The sequence below is a fragment of the Bombyx mandarina genome, chromosome 11, assembly GCF_030267445.1.
Source record: "Bombyx mandarina strain Sakado chromosome 11, ASM3026744v2".
Taxonomy (NCBI): domain Eukaryota; kingdom Metazoa; phylum Arthropoda; class Insecta; order Lepidoptera; family Bombycidae; genus Bombyx; species Bombyx mandarina.
Window position 1 is genome coordinate 16352262 of NC_143218.1, and position 20636 is coordinate 16372897.

The 20636-nt window shown below is 40.1% G+C and overlaps 1 protein-coding gene across 3 annotated transcripts in view; it reads right to left on the minus strand.

The window, feature by feature from the left end:
• The window catches only part of Src64B (Tyrosine-protein kinase Src64B), an 88994-nt gene that overhangs the window by 1433 nt on the left and 66925 nt on the right, over positions 1 to 20636 (minus strand). For all 3 annotated transcript variants that reach the window (XM_089731097.1, XM_028174750.2, XM_089731098.1), the window contains 5 exons: positions 5231 to 5315; positions 2653 to 2781; positions 1970 to 2180; positions 1232 to 1485; positions 538 to 725 (listed from right to left, as the gene is read on the minus strand). In XM_089731097.1, coding sequence (XP_089587223.1) covers positions 538 to 725; positions 1232 to 1485; positions 1970 to 2180; positions 2653 to 2781; positions 5231 to 5279 — 831 coding nt within the window. In that variant the 5' untranslated portion in view covers positions 5280 to 5315. The remainder of the gene's footprint in view (positions 1 to 537; positions 726 to 1231; positions 1486 to 1969; positions 2181 to 2652; positions 2782 to 5230; positions 5316 to 20636) is intronic.

Sequence of the window (20636 nt, forward strand, 5' to 3'; positions counted from 1 at the left end):
TCTTTATATCTTTGCCGATTTCTATGAGCAGCGGTGAGCTTTTTTCACAAGAATAGTAAAATCAAAATTTCGTAAATCACGAATCAAGTTAAATGAAATGAGCAAAACAAAGAGATGTCGATTTAGTCCGGCCTTCCCACAAATTTTCTGTGAATTGGCACACATAGTATAATGGCGAACAGCAGGGGATCACTCTCGTATAGTAAGTACACTTGCGAACACTTTTTTCTGTGGACAACTGGGTGTCTAAGGAGGCAGCGGCTTAGCTCTGCCCCTGGCATTGCTGAAGTCCATGGTCAACGGTAACCACTCACCATCAGGTGGGCCGTATGCTTGTCTACCTACAAGGGCAATAAAAAAAACGGTCGGTAAAAGGCGAATATATGAATGAGTAGAAGAAGGTACATCGTAAACTGATGATTACAAGAATGCTTGCGCATATGAGACAAGTTCTAAACAACATTCAGACACAAATCTTCTAATCGTAGCTTTGAAACTTTTCCTATAATCAATCCATTAAACATTGACCCGTGTTACCTCAATATTATTCCTCCATTTCCCGTAATAGACTTCGCCGAAGTTTCCTTGACCGAGCTTCCTAATGAGTTGTATTTCCATCCGGGGTATCTCCCACTTGTCCCGCAGTTCAGGCCCGAGGTCCCAGATCTGCGGCTCGGGCTTCGGGCAAGGCCGGGCCAGGACGTGACACAGCCCTAATGCATTTTCTGGAAACAATTAGCATCTTTTATTTAGATAACGCGGTCTACGCCAATGAATTGAAATGATCAAAGCTATTAATATGACGGTAAGGAAGAATGAAAATGATTTATTTCAGAAACAAGTCCATATGTGTACATATACATTTAAACATAATCAGTTAAAACAAATAAAAATATATATGACTAGCTGACTAGCTGATAGCTGACTGATAAAAATGAATTGCTGTTCGTTAGTCTCGCTAAAACTCGAGAACGGCTGGACCGATTTGGCTTATTTTGGTCTTGAATTATTTGTGGAAGTCCAGAGAAGGGTAGATAAATATGAAAATGTTCCGAATTAAATAAAAATAACAATTTTGTTTTTCCTTTGATATGTCCGCCGTCGGACGGATTCCTTTTGTTTGTTTTAAGTTTATATTATACAAAAATTTAGGTCTTTTATTTATCGATTGAGGCACTACGAAATCTGCCGGGTCAGCTAGTTCTTAATATAAGAAAGAAAACATACTTACTCGTATACGACATGACGAGCGCGGGTAAGCTCGGGAAGGTTTGATTTGTGGCGATATAAAAGCCGCCTTTGTCGAGCGGCTTTATCTTATAATGTTTTACATGGTAGCCCCTTCCGTCTTCCCAATCTTTGACGCTTAAGCTGAAGCCGTGAGGGTTGTGCTCCGCCGGTCGGACCAAGAACGTACCGCGGGGGTTGCTCTCGGCTAGGAGGAGTTTGTCGGCCTCCTTCCTCGACACGTGAGGAAAGAACCAGCTGCAACATGACTGCCTTTAAGAAGGGGCGCCGTTAATGATAGGCCTTGGTGGTTCGGACCGCCACCGCTTAGTATAGAAGTTAGTAGAAGTAAAGCATTTTATGATAACAAAAAATCGAAATGCGCATTCCTTTTATAAATTATATACACCAAAATGAAACATAAACTATGTTCAAAATACAAGGGCCTGCCAACGAAAAATAATGACAAAAGTTTTTTTTCTTAAATCTTAAAATTAAAAAGCTTAGCGGCAGTTAGTGGTTTTTTTAGTTTAAAAATATTAAAATAAGTCAGTCTTGATCGAAAAAAAATGAAAAAAGTATTTAATTTTGCTCGATATAATAAGGTCTTAAGTGAACTATATTTGAACAACAAACATATTGAATATAGTTTGTGGTCTTAATACGAAGATAAAAAGCTGAAGAATAGAGAAGTGAAATAAAGTTCTACACCAAATCAAATTAAAACGGTTTCGACACTCACTCTTCACATTCCACTGAACTCTCTTCGGCGACGTAATTGACTGGAACCAGGCCTTCCCTCCTCGTGGTCAGATGGAACACCATCCACCAATCCGGCTCCGAGCTGTTGAGGACTTCCATGCGGTCGCCCTTGTGAAACGAGATGTCGGAGTCCGCTCGAGCCGTATACTCGCATAGGGCTTTTACGACTCGACGACCGCCGTTTGATATGCCTGGAAACAATATCGATAACAATCGATTAATTACGGCTAACTTACAAGTGACGTAATAGGTGCTAATTAGATGTTGTTCATCGGCCGAAGCGTTTTTTTTAGATATTTTAAAGAGGAACCATTCTCTCATACATTATTTTAGCAAAACTTTAACCGTTTCTGCGGCGCAGCAGTGGAAGCTCTCAAAAGGGAAAAAACCCCGATTTTGAAACATTCTTTATTGGTGCTCTTATCTTAGCGTGATGTTATATAGCCTATAGCCTTCCTCAATAAATGGGCTATCTAACACTGAAAGAATTTTTCAAATCGGACCAGTAGTTCCTGAGATTAGCGCGTCCAAACAAACAAACTCTTCAGCTTTATAATGTTATATAAAAATAAAAATAAATATAATATATTAGTATAGATGAAGTTACCTTTGATCGCTGAGCTTTCAATCGTTTTTCAAGAATATAGATAAAATGGTACTTGCATTTTGTTGTCGTTCTTACGACGTCAACAGGAGGTCGCGACGGCTGCCTGGTGTTTGGCTCGCCAGTGTACCGGGTGTCAAAAGACACGGGGCACGTTGTGAAACCGGGCTCGTTCTTGTGAGGGTACACTGAAATCGAAAAAAAAGGCATAAAGTTGTTTTTAAGTGTTTTATCTATAGTATTATATAAATCTACAGTGTTTTTCACGAATGTTCCGTTATAACTACTGAACCATGCATCCTATTGACTTGAAACTTGGTATCCATATAGAAAATACATGTACTTAATGTATAGGCTAATATTTATATGAGTGTTGGACTCCTTACACCAGTTGTGGGGGCGTTAATGATGAGCATCTTTGTGGAGGTGAGAAATAATGTTAAACGCCCAGCGAAGCGGACGGGTACAGCTAGTAATCTCTAATGTAACAAAACAGTAATTATAATCTGTCTAAAGTTGTTGTCTTGGAAAATTTTAAACAGTATGGTTTTCCCACAGTTTGTCTGACACAAGTCTATTTTTACCTCAAGCAATAATTATACCACTAGAATTCATTGGACGATTTCGAACTAAAAACAGCCCTCTGTGTTTCTCGCCGGATCTTCTCAGTGGGTCGCGTTTCCGATCCGGTGGTAGATTCTGTGAAGCACGGCTCTTGCTAGGGTTCGTGTTAGCAACGTCGTAGGTTTGAGTCCCGTGAGCTCACCTACAAGCTTGGCGAATCTAGAGTAGCCCCTCGAGGTTACAAGAATAGATAGAAAAAAAAAATCCTTTTTCTACGCGTCTAAATTAAGACGCTATTGATAATAAGTTCCTTAAGAAAATAGAACAATAACACAATTTGAGTCTAACAAAAACAATTCGTCTAATTTACGCCAATTATAAATATTACAATTCAAATTATCGTCTAAACAATGGGAGGTAACCTTAAATATTAAGAATATGAGTAAACATATAGCCGACGAATGCTAATTGCACGCGAATTCGTATGTTCAACGTCGTGTGAACAAAATTCTGAGCCATTGTTCTTTTCTAGGAAGTGGGCTATGACACGTTGCCGAATACGTTCCAAAGCTATCATTCGAGTCGAAACATTTCAGGAATGTATTACGGTTCTTAACACCCTTCCTGGATTTCTGAATCGGCTGACGGAAACGACGTCGCAACAAATAACAAAAAAAAAAACGTTAAAAAAATATTTTTATATAATTTTTATTGGAAGTTCGCGGACGCTGTCGGCGGATGGTAATATCGCGATAATCATTATCATTATTATTATTATTCTATCTTTATATAATTATGTAAGAATCCAAATATTATTTTATTGTAAAATATGTAAACGCTGTTATTTCTGTATTCGAGACAAGAAGGCGAACTTATTATTTATGTTTCTAACAGAAAACTGCCGAGAGACTGAAATTAGGTTAGAACAAGGCAATAAATAGTCTCAAGAACAAATTAAAATTTATACAAATTGAAAACTATTTTGCTATGTATATGAATTAAGCATGCCTAGGACCCGGTTGACTACAGAAAAGTAATCTCGGTAACAAGAATATATCATAGAATAAGAAAAGAAAAACCAATGGAGCGGAAGATTTGTAAATAATCAATAATGCTCAATTATTTTTTTATAATTTTGCAAGAGCAAGTGCAATATTTTTTATAATATTGCAAGCATAATAGTGCAAGATATAATATTATAATATATAGCACCGCACTAAAATTCGCACGTTAAATATAGACAAAGCATACACGCTGCTTTTAACTTATGTAATATTTCATTTTTTTTTATTGCCTTTGTAGGCAGACGAGCATACGGCCCACCTGATGGTAAGTGGTCACCGTCGCTCATGGACGTCAGCAATGCCAGGGGCAGAGCCTAACCGCTGCCTACCATAAGGGACTCTCCGCAAGCCTCGTTTGAAGAAGGACATGTCATAGCGCTCGGAAAACACCGTGGAGGGGAGTTCATTCCAAAGCCGGATGTCGATGAACGCAGCGTTTCCAGATAATATGGATGAACCCTGCTCCGAAGGCGGGAGGTGCGATGATAAAAAGGAGATGAGGGGATCATTTCGAATAATTCCTCAGAGCATTCCCCATGGACCATGCGGTATAAAACACAGAGAGAACCGAAGTCCCTCCGTAGACCCAGAGGTTCCAAGCGATCCGCGAGAGCAGGACTATCGACCATCCGAACAGCCCGTTTCTGTATGGAGCCAAATGGAAGTAGCTGGTATTTGGGAGCCCCGGCCCAGAGGTGAGAGCAGTACTCCACGCGAGGTCGGGCCTGCGCTTTGTAAAGCGCAAGTCTCTGTCCAGGCGTGAAATACCGCTTCGCTCTGTTGAGGACTCCCAACATTTTAGAGGCCAATTTGGCTTTACCTTCCAAATGACTCCGAAACTGGACATCGCTCGAAATATCGACCCCCAGAATCCCGATACTCGCGGAAACGCCATGACAAAAGGGTCCTTCTTCGCAGTGAACGCGCAAACCTATGCTTGGCGAATAATTTATTTATTTCTTTCTTTCTTTCTTTCTTTCTTTTTTTCTTTCTATGATTTATCTCTTACCAGGAGGTCTCTCGGCGTCATGTCGGCGGCTGCAACACTTGTTACCCATGGCGCGGCCCGCCGTTCACGCCGCGCCAAACGCCTTCTGGAAAGTAACAAGTTTTATTATCAACAATATATTTTATTTGTTAAGTGGTTACTGGAGCCCATAGACATCCACAGCGTAAATGCGCCACCCACCCTGAGATGTAAGTTCTAAGGTCTCAGTATAGTTACAACGGCTGCCCTACCCTTCAAGCCGAAACGCATTACTGCTTCACGGCAGAAATAGCCAGGGTGGTAACCTACCCGAGCGGACTCAGAAGAGGTCCTACCACCAGTAAATAACACACAAACACGTAAATACATTTCACGGTTTAAACGCTAATCACTGACTAAGCCTTTTTACTAAATTCACGTTATTGCGGCCGCGCCAAGGTTCCGAGGCTTCGAGATATACGAGACAAGAGAAAAACACAACCAACCTATAACGCCGAGCCAGTTTGGATCACAAACCGCTCCTCCAAGAAGGCGATCACTGAAAGATTTGTTCAACATCAACTCACAATTCTATTGGAAAGAGTCTCTTTTAAAGATAGTCTTTTAAAAATTTATCGTCAGATATAACTCGAAAGAAAATTCTAGAAAATACGAAACGTGACGTCGCAAACTTTGGTCGAACGTTCTACCTAATACCTTTTTATTTGACACGAAACACCATGCGTGGAAAGGGTTCAGCCCCGAACAAAGGTTAGGCAACCGAAACCAGGTTACTCCAATAAACTTAGCAAACAAGATAAAAACGTAAACACGCGCTGTTTACGTATATCGTTATCAACTCTCGTATGATATAACTGTTTCGAGAAAAATAAAAGATCATCATGTACCCCGACCCGCTGAGTTTCTCGCCGGCTCTTCTGAGTGAGTCGCGATTCCGACCCGGTCGTAGATTTAGCAAAGCACTATGTGGCAGTAGCCATCATACAACGCAAGATATTTGACAGATGCCTGAATCTCGCTTACGACATTTTCAAGTTAAGCTCGTATATATACAAGTTCCGAATAACAACATTCGATCCACTAATGGTGCTTTTAGGTACCTCAAGCACCCGTTACCGTTCTCGTCGAACCCGTCGCTTGCGACGAAGGGCTCGACGAGTAAATTAACCCTCAGACACAGCCCACAGAGTTTCCGATCCGGTGGTAGATTCTGCGAAGCACGGCTTTTGCTAGGGTTCGTGTTAGCAACGTCCTCAGGTTTGAGCCCCGTGAGCTCACCTACTAGTTAAGGTTCCGCTGAAATAGCCTCTCAAGGCTATCAGCTTAGGTAGAACAAAAAAAAACAACAACATTCGGACCGTCGGTCTACCGAGCAAATATCATCCGCTCGGTGGAAGATCTTCCCGCCGTCGTTTAAGTCTCACAAACACTACTCTTGCTAGGGCCAGTGCTAGCAATTCCTCTCGTCCGAGCGAGGCTAGAACTAGCCCTTAGGTAACAAGCGATTGGGTAAAAGAAAAAAAAACATGTTCCTCTATGTACCAATACTTATGTATCATAAAAATCTACCTATAAATTGCACAACCGATCGTTGGCAACAAAATTTAAAACCGTTCAGAAATCAGGATGTTAATGACTTTTTTATTTTATTCTATTAATAAAGCGCTTTATTACGTGGAATGACGTAGAATATTAATAGAAAAAAAAATTAAGCGTAATAGAAAAGTAGAAAGCACAGAATAGCATAGTATTAAAGACATCTATACTAATATTATAAAGAGGAAAGATTTGTTTGTTTGTTTGTTTCGAATAGGCTCCGAAACTACTGGACCGATTTGAAAAATTCTTTTTCCATTAGAAGCCGACATTGTCCCTGATGAACATAGGCTACTTTTTTTTTTTTTTTTTTGGTTTCATGTGTGTTTTAATGTTTCCGAAGCGAAGCGAGGGCGGGTCGCTAGTAGTAAATAATTAGGCCAAGGTATGCTAATCTGTTCTTTTCGTTGTACAGTGTAAGCGATGACTTAATTCTTATTCTAATTATAAATTATCAGTCTTCACGACTTAATTCAAAACGATTCTATATCAATTATATAGTTTCCGAGCAGTTACGAACCATTAATTAGGATTTCTTTCAATACGAAGAATTATCATTTTGTAAACGATATGATGTATAGTATTAAAAGGTCGACAAGAATAATTTAATTCATTAACAATTTAATTATTAATTATAATCAATCCAGTGGCTAGTTATTAGTTTGTCACAGTGACTATATTATTTAAACTTCGACACGATTATGTTTGAATTATTCTGTCAACCTGATCTAAACCTCTTTTTTTTTTTGTCAAGAGGAAATCACCGGACTTCCGCCCTCCACGGGGGATGGAGGGCGGGGCATGTCGGAGTTGAACCGACTAAAACCTCCTGTCGCTCAACAGCCAGCATCCAAACCTCGCATGTGTGGAGCACATCTCTCCCATCACCCTCCCCCTCGGGACGCCGGACTGGCGATCGTCGGCGCCACGACCACCAGCCCTCTCGATCAGCAGGCTATCCGAAGCCCACCTAGATGGCGCCGGTTAGAATGGTCTACCCTACGGAATACCCCGCTGGGTCAGAACCAGCGTGGGTTGAGGATAGCCGGTCTTCCATCACCCGGATGCTCTTGCATAAAACTCGTGCAGAGCAGCTTGCACGTCGTCTTCTTAGGTCTCCTTCGCCGATCCGCAGGCCGACATGTGAGGGAGACCCGAAACACTTAGAGGGCCAATTCTTGGGCGAAATCCGCCTCCCTGGCCCCCGCTCGACGGCGGCGGGCCTGCGCGTCTCTTACGCGCCCCGCCGCCTCCTTCTGCGAGACGGTGCACTCGCAGAAGTCAAGCATCGCCTTCCACGACTCGTCGTCGCCGAGCATCGATGCCACAACACCCGGCAACGACAAGTCGTTTCCTATTTTTGCGACGAAGACACGGCGCCACCCCTCCCATGCGGGGCAGGCGACCACCTGATCTAAACCTAATATAATGTATGTTCCATTAGAAGTACTGATGGTTTTGGCATCTCCTTTCTACTATCGTACTACCCTTTTTTCATACCCTCAGTAATCATTTTGTCTGTTTTGATGCTATCCGCGAATAAGCAGGAACCAAAAAACGTGTTCCATAATAGTTTTGACAAGCACTATATCTAGAAGTTAATGTTCCAAATAAATTAATCCAATGGCAATTATTTTAAACATAATTTTCTAGCCTAAACAGATGGGTGAGCTTACGGACCACTGCATTTTAAGTGGTTACTGAAACGGATAGACCTCACGGCCCGTCTTGACACACGAGGTCAAATTTTCACCAGTAAATAATACACAAACATTTTTGCTGGATTGATTTTTATTACTTTATGATACTCCTTGATCGTGAAAGTTGTCCGTAAACCCGTTTTAAGTACGTATTTCATTAGAATAAGTACCTGCTTGCGGGATTTGAACACTGGTATAGACGGCAAACGCATCGCTTCACCATTATTACAAGGCTTCTTATGCTTTAGGTCTCAACTTATAGATAAATAAATATATTAATGACTAGCTGACCCGGCAGACTTCGTAGTGCCTCAATCGATAAATAAAAGACCTAAACTTTTGTATAAAATAAACTTGAAACAAACAAAAGGAATCCGTCCGACGGGGGACACATCAAAGGAAAAATAAAATTTTCATATTTATCTACCTTTTAAACCTTCTCTGGACTTCCACAAATAATTCAAGACCAAAATTAGCCAAATCGGTCCAGTTCTCGAGTTTTAGCGAGACTAACGAACAGCAATTCATTTTTATATATAGAGATAGATAGATAAATAATCATCTATTCGTTGTTTTTTTTATAGGTTTTTTTTTATTGCTTAGATGTGTGGACGAGCTCACAGCCCACCTGGTGTTAAGTGGTTACTGGAGCCCATAGACATCTACAGCGTCAATGCGCCACACACCTTGAGATATAAGTTCTAAGGTCTCAGTATAATTACAACGGCTGCCCCACCCTTTAAACCGAAACGCATTACTGCTTCACTGCAGAAATAGGCGGGGCGGTGGTACCTACCCGTGCGGACTCACAAGAGGTCCTACCACCAGTAATAAATCAGATTCAGATGATATTTTCTTCATGTAGTCAAATGTGTTTGTTTTTTTACCTCAGTACTTAAACGTTACTTTTAACATCCATTATCTGGCCTCGGAATGTATTCCTTTTCTCTTATCACCGCAGGGCTCTAAGATGTCTTTTTTAAAACAAGCTATGAATAAACCACAGACAGGTGCCATATATATTAAACGCACCGATTCTTGGGTTCGCGTATCATCTGTAAGGGTCTAGTCACCAAAAACCAACAAAAAATATGCTGTCCACCTTTAAATGTCGATCTTGCATTAAAATCATTCTCGATCACAGGCGGACGACGGAGAAATCACACCTGGCGATTCCGTGTATCGTTCGGAGTAATGGTTTGATTTTTATTTATTTTTTTAAAAAGATGGCCCTTACGAATATATTTTTACCTGATTCAAAAAGGATCAATCAGAGAAACCGAATTTCGTTTGTCTTTTGCAAGTTGTAGACACAATAAAAACTATTTTTACGGTTTAATTTCGCCTTTATTATTATGATATTACTGACCGGCGACACAATGACCGTCGAAAATAATATAATGACAAACTAATACAAACAAACAAAAAGCCTTGCTGTATGTTGTATGTTACGTAAATGTTAATCGGTGTCTTTTATCTAATTCCGTATCATCGGACTGCATATTGTGAGTTCCCACGGCCCGCCTGGTATCTGTGGATGCTCAGATAATACTATGCGGACACACTAATTATCATTCAAGCCTTACAACGTTTTTGAATTAGCGTCGCTTTGATTTTCATTTGTGATTTTTGAGTAAGATAATTTTGATGTTAGTATTCTTAAAGCTACGTTTGACTAGGTTTCCTAATAATAAAGATTTAAGTAAAAAATGGAATTTTCTCAAATTTTAAATTGTCGATAGTAAGATAACCGAAGATATCCGATAAGGTATCCGTCATATACCTTGCTATTTCTTAATTGAAGACAGGAGTGGATAGAAGGGTTAAGTACCATTTTCAAAATTTTGAGTTTTTACATTCAATGAAGGTGTCATGTCCCTATAAATCATATTAGACCTTAAAACCCCGGGTTTAAAGGCTATTTTTAGAAATTGCATGTGATGAAGGAGTTATTTACGAAGAAAAAGTACAAGTAACAAAAGTTTATTGTCCGTTTTCTCAAAATTAACAAATTGTATCATATCTCCTTCATCCACTCACGTCGTCAATAATATTTGCAAAAAAACACCTTTACGATTTTTGGAGATCCTTGATATTGATTGATGCGGGAAAGTCCCCTATGGAAAAGTATGCCGTGGACGCATGGTGTCCGTCATGGCATTCAAAGTGTTAAGGAATTTTCAAACCTCGTTGGACCATCTTATGCATCGTAATCATAGAAGAGAGGTTAATTCTATAATTTATTATTTATTTCGTATAGATAAAATTATGGTAGGTACATATGTATATCGAATGTATTATGTTATTAAATAGTGATCACAGTATCATGAAATTCATTTTTTTTCATTGCTTAGATGAGTGGACGAGCTGACAGCCCACCTGGTGTTAAGTGGGTACTGGAGCCCATAGAATCTACAAAGTAAATGCGCCACCCACCTTGAGACATAATTTCTAAGGTCTCAGTATAGTTACAACGACTGCCCCACCCTTCAAACCGAAACGCATTACTGCTTCACGGCAGAAATAGGCGAGGTGGTGGTCCCTACCCGTGCGGACTCACAAGAGGTCCTACCACCAGTGCGAATCTTATTTGTATGTAAAACAGCGATCTTGAAATAGGAACAGGCAGGATTGTGGTCCACATCCGCGCGGGCTTACGTTGTACCATTTATACAAACTGCTTTAATATATACTAAAGGTCCCGCAGTAGTCGAAATTCGACTATAATTAATTGGAATTGTAAGTTTGTACACTATTATGATTGTATTTTATACTTCTATAATCACAAATTTCGCCAAAAGTACACTATAAAAATATTAACAAAGACAAACAATATTTAATATACCTATTCTCAATTTGACAACAGACGCAAGAACAAAAGTTTGACAATAAATAATATGTATGCGTGCGTCAAATACATGGTATGTAGTGTGTGTAATGTTTTCTTTATTGATTTAATGTATCTTTTATGCAGTATTTTAAAAAAATATTAGCATTGTGCACTTCTTCTCTATATTCTCTATAAGTGTGGAAAATTTCATACTCCTCCGTATGCGCAATTTTCGTAAAAAGTGATACAAAGTTTTTGCTTCACGTATTAATATATAGATAAAAAACACAAAGTAAAAACAAGAAGCGAATTGAACTTAGTCATGTGAAACATTAGGGTTTGTAAGATGTAACGTTTACAAATGAACAAAATAGGACGTCTACTCAAACGGAGACAAAGCAAAATTAATGGTCTCGATTTCGATCAAGCTATTCATAATGATGTTAGGATTTGGCAATTGTATTAATGTTTTTAATCATTAATTTACTATTCCGGAACGTTAATTAATACGAAATCGCCTTGAAACACAGTGAAGATTACATTCTATGTTCAGTTTAAAAAAAAAAAAAAAAGAATAATTGAAGTTTTATTTTTAAAAACCAATCTAGTTTGTATAGGCTTAATGAGACTGTGAAATAGCTTGATTTTTCGAATGCCTCGATCGCTATTACGTTTTTAATTTATGTTATTTACTTTTTTGTATATAGCTCGTGAATGATGGCACGCATCGTTCCGAATCGGTTGACAAACTAAAAAAAATATTATGAAAATCTTAAAAAGAGAAATCATTACTCGCGCTTTATCTATACTAAGCGGTAGGCAGCGGCTTGGCTCTGCCCCTGGCATTGCTGAAGTCCATGGGCAACGGTAACCACTCACCGTCAGGTGGGCCGTGAACTCGTCTGCCTACAAGGGCAATATAAAAAAAAAGCCTAAACTACAACAGGTGCATCTGTACATTTGATTGATACAAATACACTACAAGTTATAATAGCAAATAAAAATAAATTATTTATTAGTGAAGTACTTACAGGTGGTAGGGAGTCTTGGGAGCCCGCACGGGAAGGTACAACCACCCTGCTGCGGTAACCAATTAACACGAGGTAAGCCGTGAGCTCGTCCGTAAAGTTCAGCAATAACAACAGTAGCTTTTTATTATGCAAAGAGATGGAAGCAAAAGCCGTGGATAAATTAAAACTTAACGAATGAGCGCCTAGCGTGATGCGCGATTTCTGTAAAACATGTTGAACCAGAGGCATGCAGTCCACTATAATATAATATATTGCAAGGAAGGATGGAAACGACCTCGAGAAAATTATCGTGACCGGTAAAGTGGATGGAAAAAGGCCTCGGGGGAGTGGCCCTAATATGTTGGTCAGACCAGATCAGCACTGCTCTTGATTCCACGTTTCGCGACGCCCTCCACACCGCCATAGACGGAAATACATGGAAAAAAATCGTGCGAGAGAAAGTGATACAGAAGACTCACGACTCAGTTTTGACGTATACGACGCAAGGAGAACTCGATGCAAATCGTGGTATTTTTATTGCTTAGATGGGTGGACGAGCTCACAGCCCACCTGGTGTTAAGTGGTTACTGGGGCCCATAGACATCTACAACGTAAATGCACCACCCACCTTGACTTATAAGTACTAAGGTCTCAAGTATAGTTACAACGGCTGCCCCACTCTTCAAAACGAAACGCATTACTGCTTCACGGCAGAAATATGCGAGGTGGTAGCACCTACCGGTGCGGACTAACAAGAGGTCCTACCACCAGTAGTTTATTATAAGCCCACATGAGTAAGTCGCATCATTCTGTCTATATCTACTGCATTCCTGATTGAGAACTGTGATAGCCTTTACACAATAAAAGTGAGACTTTTTTGTGGGCTAATAATATGTACATGAAACATGGTAATCAGTGACGTCATACCACAGTTAAAATTATAGTTGCTACCTCATCGAATTTCAACAAAAGAATTCCCGTAGAGAGAGATTACCCGTACCGACACATGATGAATTAAAAATAATCAAACAAAAATAAATAAATATTTACTGGTGGTTGGACCTCTCGTGAGTCCGCGCAGGTAGGTACCGCCACCCTGCCTATTTCTGCCGTGAAGCAGAAATGCGTTTCGGTTTAAAGGGTGGGGCAGCCGTTGTAACTATACTTGAGGCCTTAGAACTTATATCTCGAGGTGTGTGGAGTATTTATGTTGTAGATGTCTATGGGCTCCAGTTACCGCTTAACACAAGGTGGGCTGTGAACTCGTCCACCCACCTAAGCAATAAAAAAAAAACAAAATTTGAATTTGATTCCGAATACTAAATAACGATTTCCTTAATATAAATAAATCTTATTGGAACAGTTTGATACTTGTACAAGAACAAAGCCGTTTGACGTTTTGTCAACAATACGAAGACCGTGGACGGAATCCACAATAACGTCCGGCATTCGGTAACACGATACACTGTATACATAGATTATTAATAAACCGAAGTATTTCGAAGAACTTCGAGTGTCCCAAGTATGTATTAATATTTTATTACGAAGCCGAATGTAATGGAGCTTGCGTCCGAGGTGTGGTTCCTTTTTTGTTCTGCAAAATTACATACAGTTGATCCATCGCTGTTTGTTATTGTATTATGTAACGGTTCTCGTGTTTCATATTTTATTATATTACTAGCTGACCCGGCAGACTTCGTAGTGTCTCAATCGATAAATAAAACACCTAAACTTTTGTATAAAATAAACTTAAAACAAACAAAAGGAATCCGTCCAACGGGGGACACAGCAAAGCAAAAACAAAATTGTTATTTTTATTTAATTCCAAGAATTTTCATATTTATCTACCTTTTAAACCTACTCTGGACTTCCACAAATAATTCAAGACCAAAATTAGCCAAATCGGGCCAGCCGTTCTCGAGTTTTAGTGAGACTAACGAACAGCAATTCATTTTTATATATATAGGTACTAGAGGTCCCGCAGTAGTCGAGATTCGACTATAATTAATTGGAATTGTAAGTTTGTACACTATTATGATTGTATTTTATACTTCTATAATCACAAATTTCGCCAAGGCTACACTATAAAAAAATATTAATAAAGACAAACAATATTTAATCTATTCTCAATTTGACAACAGACATCAAGAACAAAAGTTTGACAATAAATAGTATGCATGCGTGTGTGCGTCAAATACATGGTATGTAGTGTGTGTAATGTTTTCTTTATTGATTTAATGTGTATTTCAGGCATTATTTAAAAAAAAAATGCATTGTGCACTTCTTCTCTATATTCTCTATAAGTGTGGAAAATTTCTTATTCTTCCGTCCACGCAATTTTCGTAAAAAGGGATACAAAGTTTTTGCTTCACGTATTAATATATAGATAGATTTTATTATTGTATTATTCATTACCGGTTTTGTGAGTCCGCACGGGTAGGTACCACCACCCTGCCTATTTCTGCCGTGAAGCAGTAATTCGGTTTGAAGGGTGGGGCAACCGTTGTGCTGTAAATCTGAGAACTTAGAACTCATGTCACGAGGTGGGTGGCGGGATTTACGCTGTAGATGTCTATGGGCTCTGGTAACCACTTAACAGCAGGTGGGCCGTGAGCTCGTGCAACCATCTAAGCAATAAAAAATTATAATTATACATTGTCAAAGTGTTCCTAACGGCGATTGGTACATCTGTATTAACAGATTTTTTTTCCTACCTATGCTGATAGCCTTGAGAGGCTACTTCAGCTTCTCTTTGACGTGTGGGTGAGCTCACGGGGCTCAAGCCGGGAGTGTTGCTAACACTGGCCCTAGCAAGAGCAGTGCTTCGCAGAATCTACCACCGAATCGGAAACGCGACCCACTGAGAAGATCCGGCGAGAAACTCAGTGGGCTGTGTCTATGGATTAATTCACTCGTCGAGCCCTTCGTCGCAAGCGACGGATTCGAGATGCGGACTATAGACTCAAACCGGATACCACTGTTCATTATGAGACATAAAATTGAACTCACATTTGCATTATTACGAGTGTGTAAAACCGGAAACGTGATTAGAGGAAACTAAGACTCCAATAATACTAGTGATATAACAGACCGTCACATTTGCGATTGAGATTTTTTAAAATAGTAATTATTTTTAATTCGTCTTGATGACTCATCGAAAAAAAAGCTTAACCCGGTTCATGACGAAGCTCAGTAAACGAACAACTTGAATATAAGTGAGAGATTTTAGATGACTATTTTTAAAATTACAAATCTACTCACGTACACGTCATGGTCGGCGTGAATCTAAAATCGATTCAAAAAGTTAAATTATTCAACATTCTAAAAAAACTTAATACACTATACCTTCTCTCTCAGTCATTAAGGCATTGGAACAATTTGTGGTACAGGGCTACTGATTTTTGACGTATTTTCACTTACTTAACGCCCCACTGACTCCTATGATGACTTATCAATCCCGGTTTACCGCTTCCAGGGTCGATAAAAAGCAGTCGTACGGTTAGGTTAAGATAAAAAAAAACTAAGCTATCCACTTCCCTTGACCTTTCTGTCTGCAAGATCGGATCTCTCTTGCACAGCCCTAAGACCTGAGTCGATAATCCTACGATTAAGCCTGACACCAAACAAAAGGGCCTGTCGAAAAACTATAAAACAAATCATACTACAACAGCAATACTTTGGATATCGATCACAATTAATTGTTTAGGTGGAAACAATAATCAAACGTTACATTTCTTCAAAACTATCTGAACTCTTAAATTGAAAAACATCCCGAATTTTAAAAATCCGTCAAGTAAATACAAAAACAGAAGATTTCATTATTTAAAAAAAAACGTCACACACGTTCTAAACAATGAGAAAATACAATAAGATTCCGACGATGGAGTTTCCATTAAACCTATTGTTACAATATGCAACTCCATTACAAGGTGTCGTGAAGTAAAGAAAAACTTTAGACATTTAAATTGCCCACTGAGTTTCTCGCTGGATCTTCTCAGTGGGTCGCGATTCCGATCCGGTGGTAGATTCTGCGAAGCACTAGGCGCTATGGCTAGTATTAGCAAATTATTGAGCTCGTGAACTGACCTACCCGTCCGCGAGAGGCTGGGGTTGCCCTTTAGGCTGCCAGTGAATAGGTAGGAAAAAATAACTTTTAAATTTTAAGAAGGCTATATTTCTTATATGCATGAAAACCCGGTCATCGTTCTCATCGAACCCGTCGCTTGCGACGAAGGGCTCGACGAATAAATTAACCCTCAGACACAGCCCACTGAGTTTCTCGCAGGATCTCCTCAGTGGGTCGCGTTTTCGATCCGGTGGTAGATTCTGCGAAGCACGGCTCTTGCTAGGGTTCGTGTTAGCAACGTCATCAGGTTTGAGCCCCGTGAGCTCACCTACTAGTTAAGGCTACGCTGATATAGCCTCTCAAGGCTCTCAGCTTGGTAGGAAAAAAAAAGCATGGAAACCATAAGTACGGTCTCTCGGTTGCATTACACCAACGGGAATTCAACTGGTTTAAACATAACAACTGTTGGTTCGCGGAAGTATTAAGAATAATCCTACTCATCTTACGGTTTCGTCGGCAAGTAAACTATCGCAATCGAATCCAGTTAGTTATTCTAAATGTTTCCAGTAAAAAACATATGGCCTGCATAGAGACTTGCTACAAATTGTGTACATCATATAATTACCAGATATCTCCAATAGCACTATTTAACACAGGTTCGGGACTTATTAATTACCATAATTCACAAGGTTTTAGATAAAAGATCAACAAAGAATTTTAGCGGTACGGAATAAGTCTAGCTTTCGTTCTAAATGGCTTTATATTAATTACACTTATTCATAAAACCTATGACTAACAATATTTATATAATAATATCATGAGCCTCGATTGGCGAACTTGTTTTCTTTGCTGGCAAATAACTTACATAATAAAGCAAAAAATATTACAATAATCCTTTATACAACACGATTTATTTGTAACTTATTATGTAAAACATTATCTTGTTTGGCGTACGATATGAACGCAATCAAGTTACAAAACATTTTAGTGTCACCCCCTTTTCATATGAAGTGCAGAGAACATGTTACATATTTATCGATAAACTAGAAAGCGAACGAAATAAATCAAATGAATATTATGATCGATCTGTGTAATTGAATTTGATTTTTCGATATGACGTAACGGCGTATGGTTGCGGCAATGATCCTTAACGGTTGAATCCGAAACACTGTTATTAAAGTACACAACAATATTGTGATTTTAATTTGAGTTTTTTTGTCAGACTGACTGAAATGTCAAAAAAATGAATTCCCGTTTCGCGCTTTAAAGATATTTCTTCATTCAAAATTCAAAGTACAACTTGAAAATCTTTAAAATGGCTCAGTAACAATCAGATAACAACGAACAGATAAGCGTCACTCTTATGGACCCACCGACAATTTGTTAAGCACCACTTTTCACAGATTTTAATTAAGAAACAGAGCAATTGTTTCGTTAGTCGCCAAAATAAGTTAGATCTTTATATATTCTGTGAGTTATCCAGCGCTCTTAATTGTTTTACTGCATGATAAATCACTTCTTTCTTTTATTGGAACGGGAAGAAACGTTTGTTTTCATCAACCTTAAGTAATATAAATTCCATGTATAATTAATTCTTTTGACGGCTTTCGCTTAATAATTAAATCTCATTTATTTTAAGCACTATTAAGGATATTTCTATGGTCATTATTTAAAAATAAAAAAACAATTCTTTCAAACTGTAAATTGATTTTTAGTATTACGTGTTCAAGTTTCAGCGGAACGTTCCAAACAAAGAAGCTGATGGTGGTGGAAAAGAGAAAGAGAAGTATATACGGCCCAGCAACCTGTTGCTCTCAATCAATAACACCTACAACGCACCCTCAAAGCCATAAAATCGACCACTCGTCGCCACTATATTCGTTTATTGCCATGTTAAAACAATGATTCTCCTATTTTATTTACTCACCGTTATGTTAGACATTATGAATTCGATAATCGTTTTCAAAACATAGATTGTGAGGATAATCCCAAAACTAAATCAGAGGCCGTAACCGATTGAGGTTAAGCTAGAGAATGCCAATGAAAGGGCTTAAGGGAATCTTGTTCAAACACGACGGCTTTAGATAAGATAATCAATATCCAAAACATTTCGTAATTGTAAACAAGGAATAAATTTCGGGGAATAAATTCGAAACAGAGATGGGGATTAGAAGAATTTCATAAATTCGTCACGAGTAGGAATTTAATGCGCCAAAGTCAATTTCGTAGGGGATTGAAGGCAGAAAACTAAACTCAGCGTCGCGCATGTTCAGGCGCCGGTCAATAACCCGGGTGAGTGGGTGGAATCTTGAACTTGAACCACAATGCGAACGGAAACGGCTACAAAATTTTTTCAGCACTTCATTTTCACAATAGAAATTCAAGGTCGAAAATCCGATCATGCGATCACTTAAATAATAAATTAGAATTAAACAGACGTAGAACATTTTTTTAATGGTACCTACTATAGACATTATTAATTTTTTTTTTTTTTTTTTTTTTTTTTCCTACCTATGCTGATAGCCTTGAGAGGCTATTTCAGCTTACCCTAGCTTGTGTAGGTGAGCTCGCGGGGCTCAAACCGGAGAATTGCTAACACCGCCCTAGCAAGAGCAGTGCTTCGCAGAATCTACCACCGGATCGGAAGCGCGACCCACTGAGAAGATCCGGCGAGAAACTCAGTGGGCTGTGTCTGTGGGTTAATTCGCTCGTCGAGCCCTTCGTCGCAAGCGACGGGTTCGGCGAGGACGGTGACCGGTGCTTGTATTGCCTAAAAGCACCGTTAGTGGATCAGGAGGATCCGTGATGACGTGCTTTGGGCGACGTCGACGGTTTACCAAACGGTCTACAGGATCGGGTATGTAGTTTCCGGCGGCCACGACAAGAGGGTTCTCATGTCGTGCCGCCTTCTCAAAGTGGCGCAGCGATGCCGACTGTAGATACTTACTGACGGGGTCGAGCTCCAGGTCATCGTGGAGGTCCACGTTCCTCTGGAACCATGGTGCTCCGACGGCTATCCTGCAGAATCGGGATTGTATTACCTGAAGGGGTTTCAAGTTGGTGCGGGCCGCGTGAGCGAACACTACGCTTGCATACGTCATGACGGGGCGTATGCAAGTTTTGTAGAGGGTTACCTTGTTACGGAGGGACAGTTTGCTTCGTCTACAAAGCATTGGGTAGAGTCGTCCTAGTATAAACGCGGCGCGATCGCGTACCGTTTTTACGTGGGGACGGAATGTCATCCCTCTGTCGAGGGTGACGCCTAGGTATTTGACCTTCGGGGCCCACGGTATGGGCTGGTCAAAGAGAGTGATGGGGCTAACGGCGGAGGTGTTTACGCGCCTACTGGGGAGTGGGGTGCTCGAAGTGGTATTCGGAGGGCGACCCCTTTTGAATAGCACCGCTGTGCTTTTCGTGGGGTTAATGTCTATTCGCCACTTCCGGAACCACTGTCCCATGGTGGTTACTGCGGTCTGGAGTCGCCGATGAAGCAACGACATCTTCCTACACGAGTAGTAGATAGCCGTGTCATCGGCGAAGAGCGCTAGATGGGTCTCCGGAGACCGGGGTATATCGTTGATATACAAACTAAATAGTAACGGGGAGAGTGCGGAGCCTTGCGGGACTCCGGCAGTCAGATGACGGGGACGAGAACGAGTTCCCTCTACTCGATATCGAAACGAACGGTTCGACAAGAAGTCTCGTATGATGAGCACGAGTCTGTCTGGCACTCCCATGTTGTACAGTTTGTAGATCAAACCGTTGTGCCAGACTTTGTCGAACGCCTTCGCTACATCGAAGAAGAGGGCGCCGGTCGGGATTTGTTTACGCCTATTTAGCCCTATTAAGATGTGCTCCGTGAGGCGGTGCACTTGTTGTACGCACGAGTGTTTGGCGCGGAATCCAAACTGCTCGTCTATTAGAATTTTGTTCGCGGTAACGAAGTCCCAGAGGCGTTTCCGAAGGAGCCGTTCGTAAATTTTGCCTATCGCTGGGAGGAGACTAATCGGTCGGTAACTAGCGGTTTCATTATTCGGTTTGCCCGGCTTGTGTATACCGATAACGTCTGCTTCTTTCCATACCGCCGGAAAGATGCAGTGCGTCATAGCAGCATTTAAGATGGTAGCCAACATTGTTATCAGTTGGACTGGTAAGAGTTTTAACGCGCGGTTGCGGATGCCGTCGGAGCCGGGTGCCTTCTTAGGTTGAAGGTTGTCTATTACTT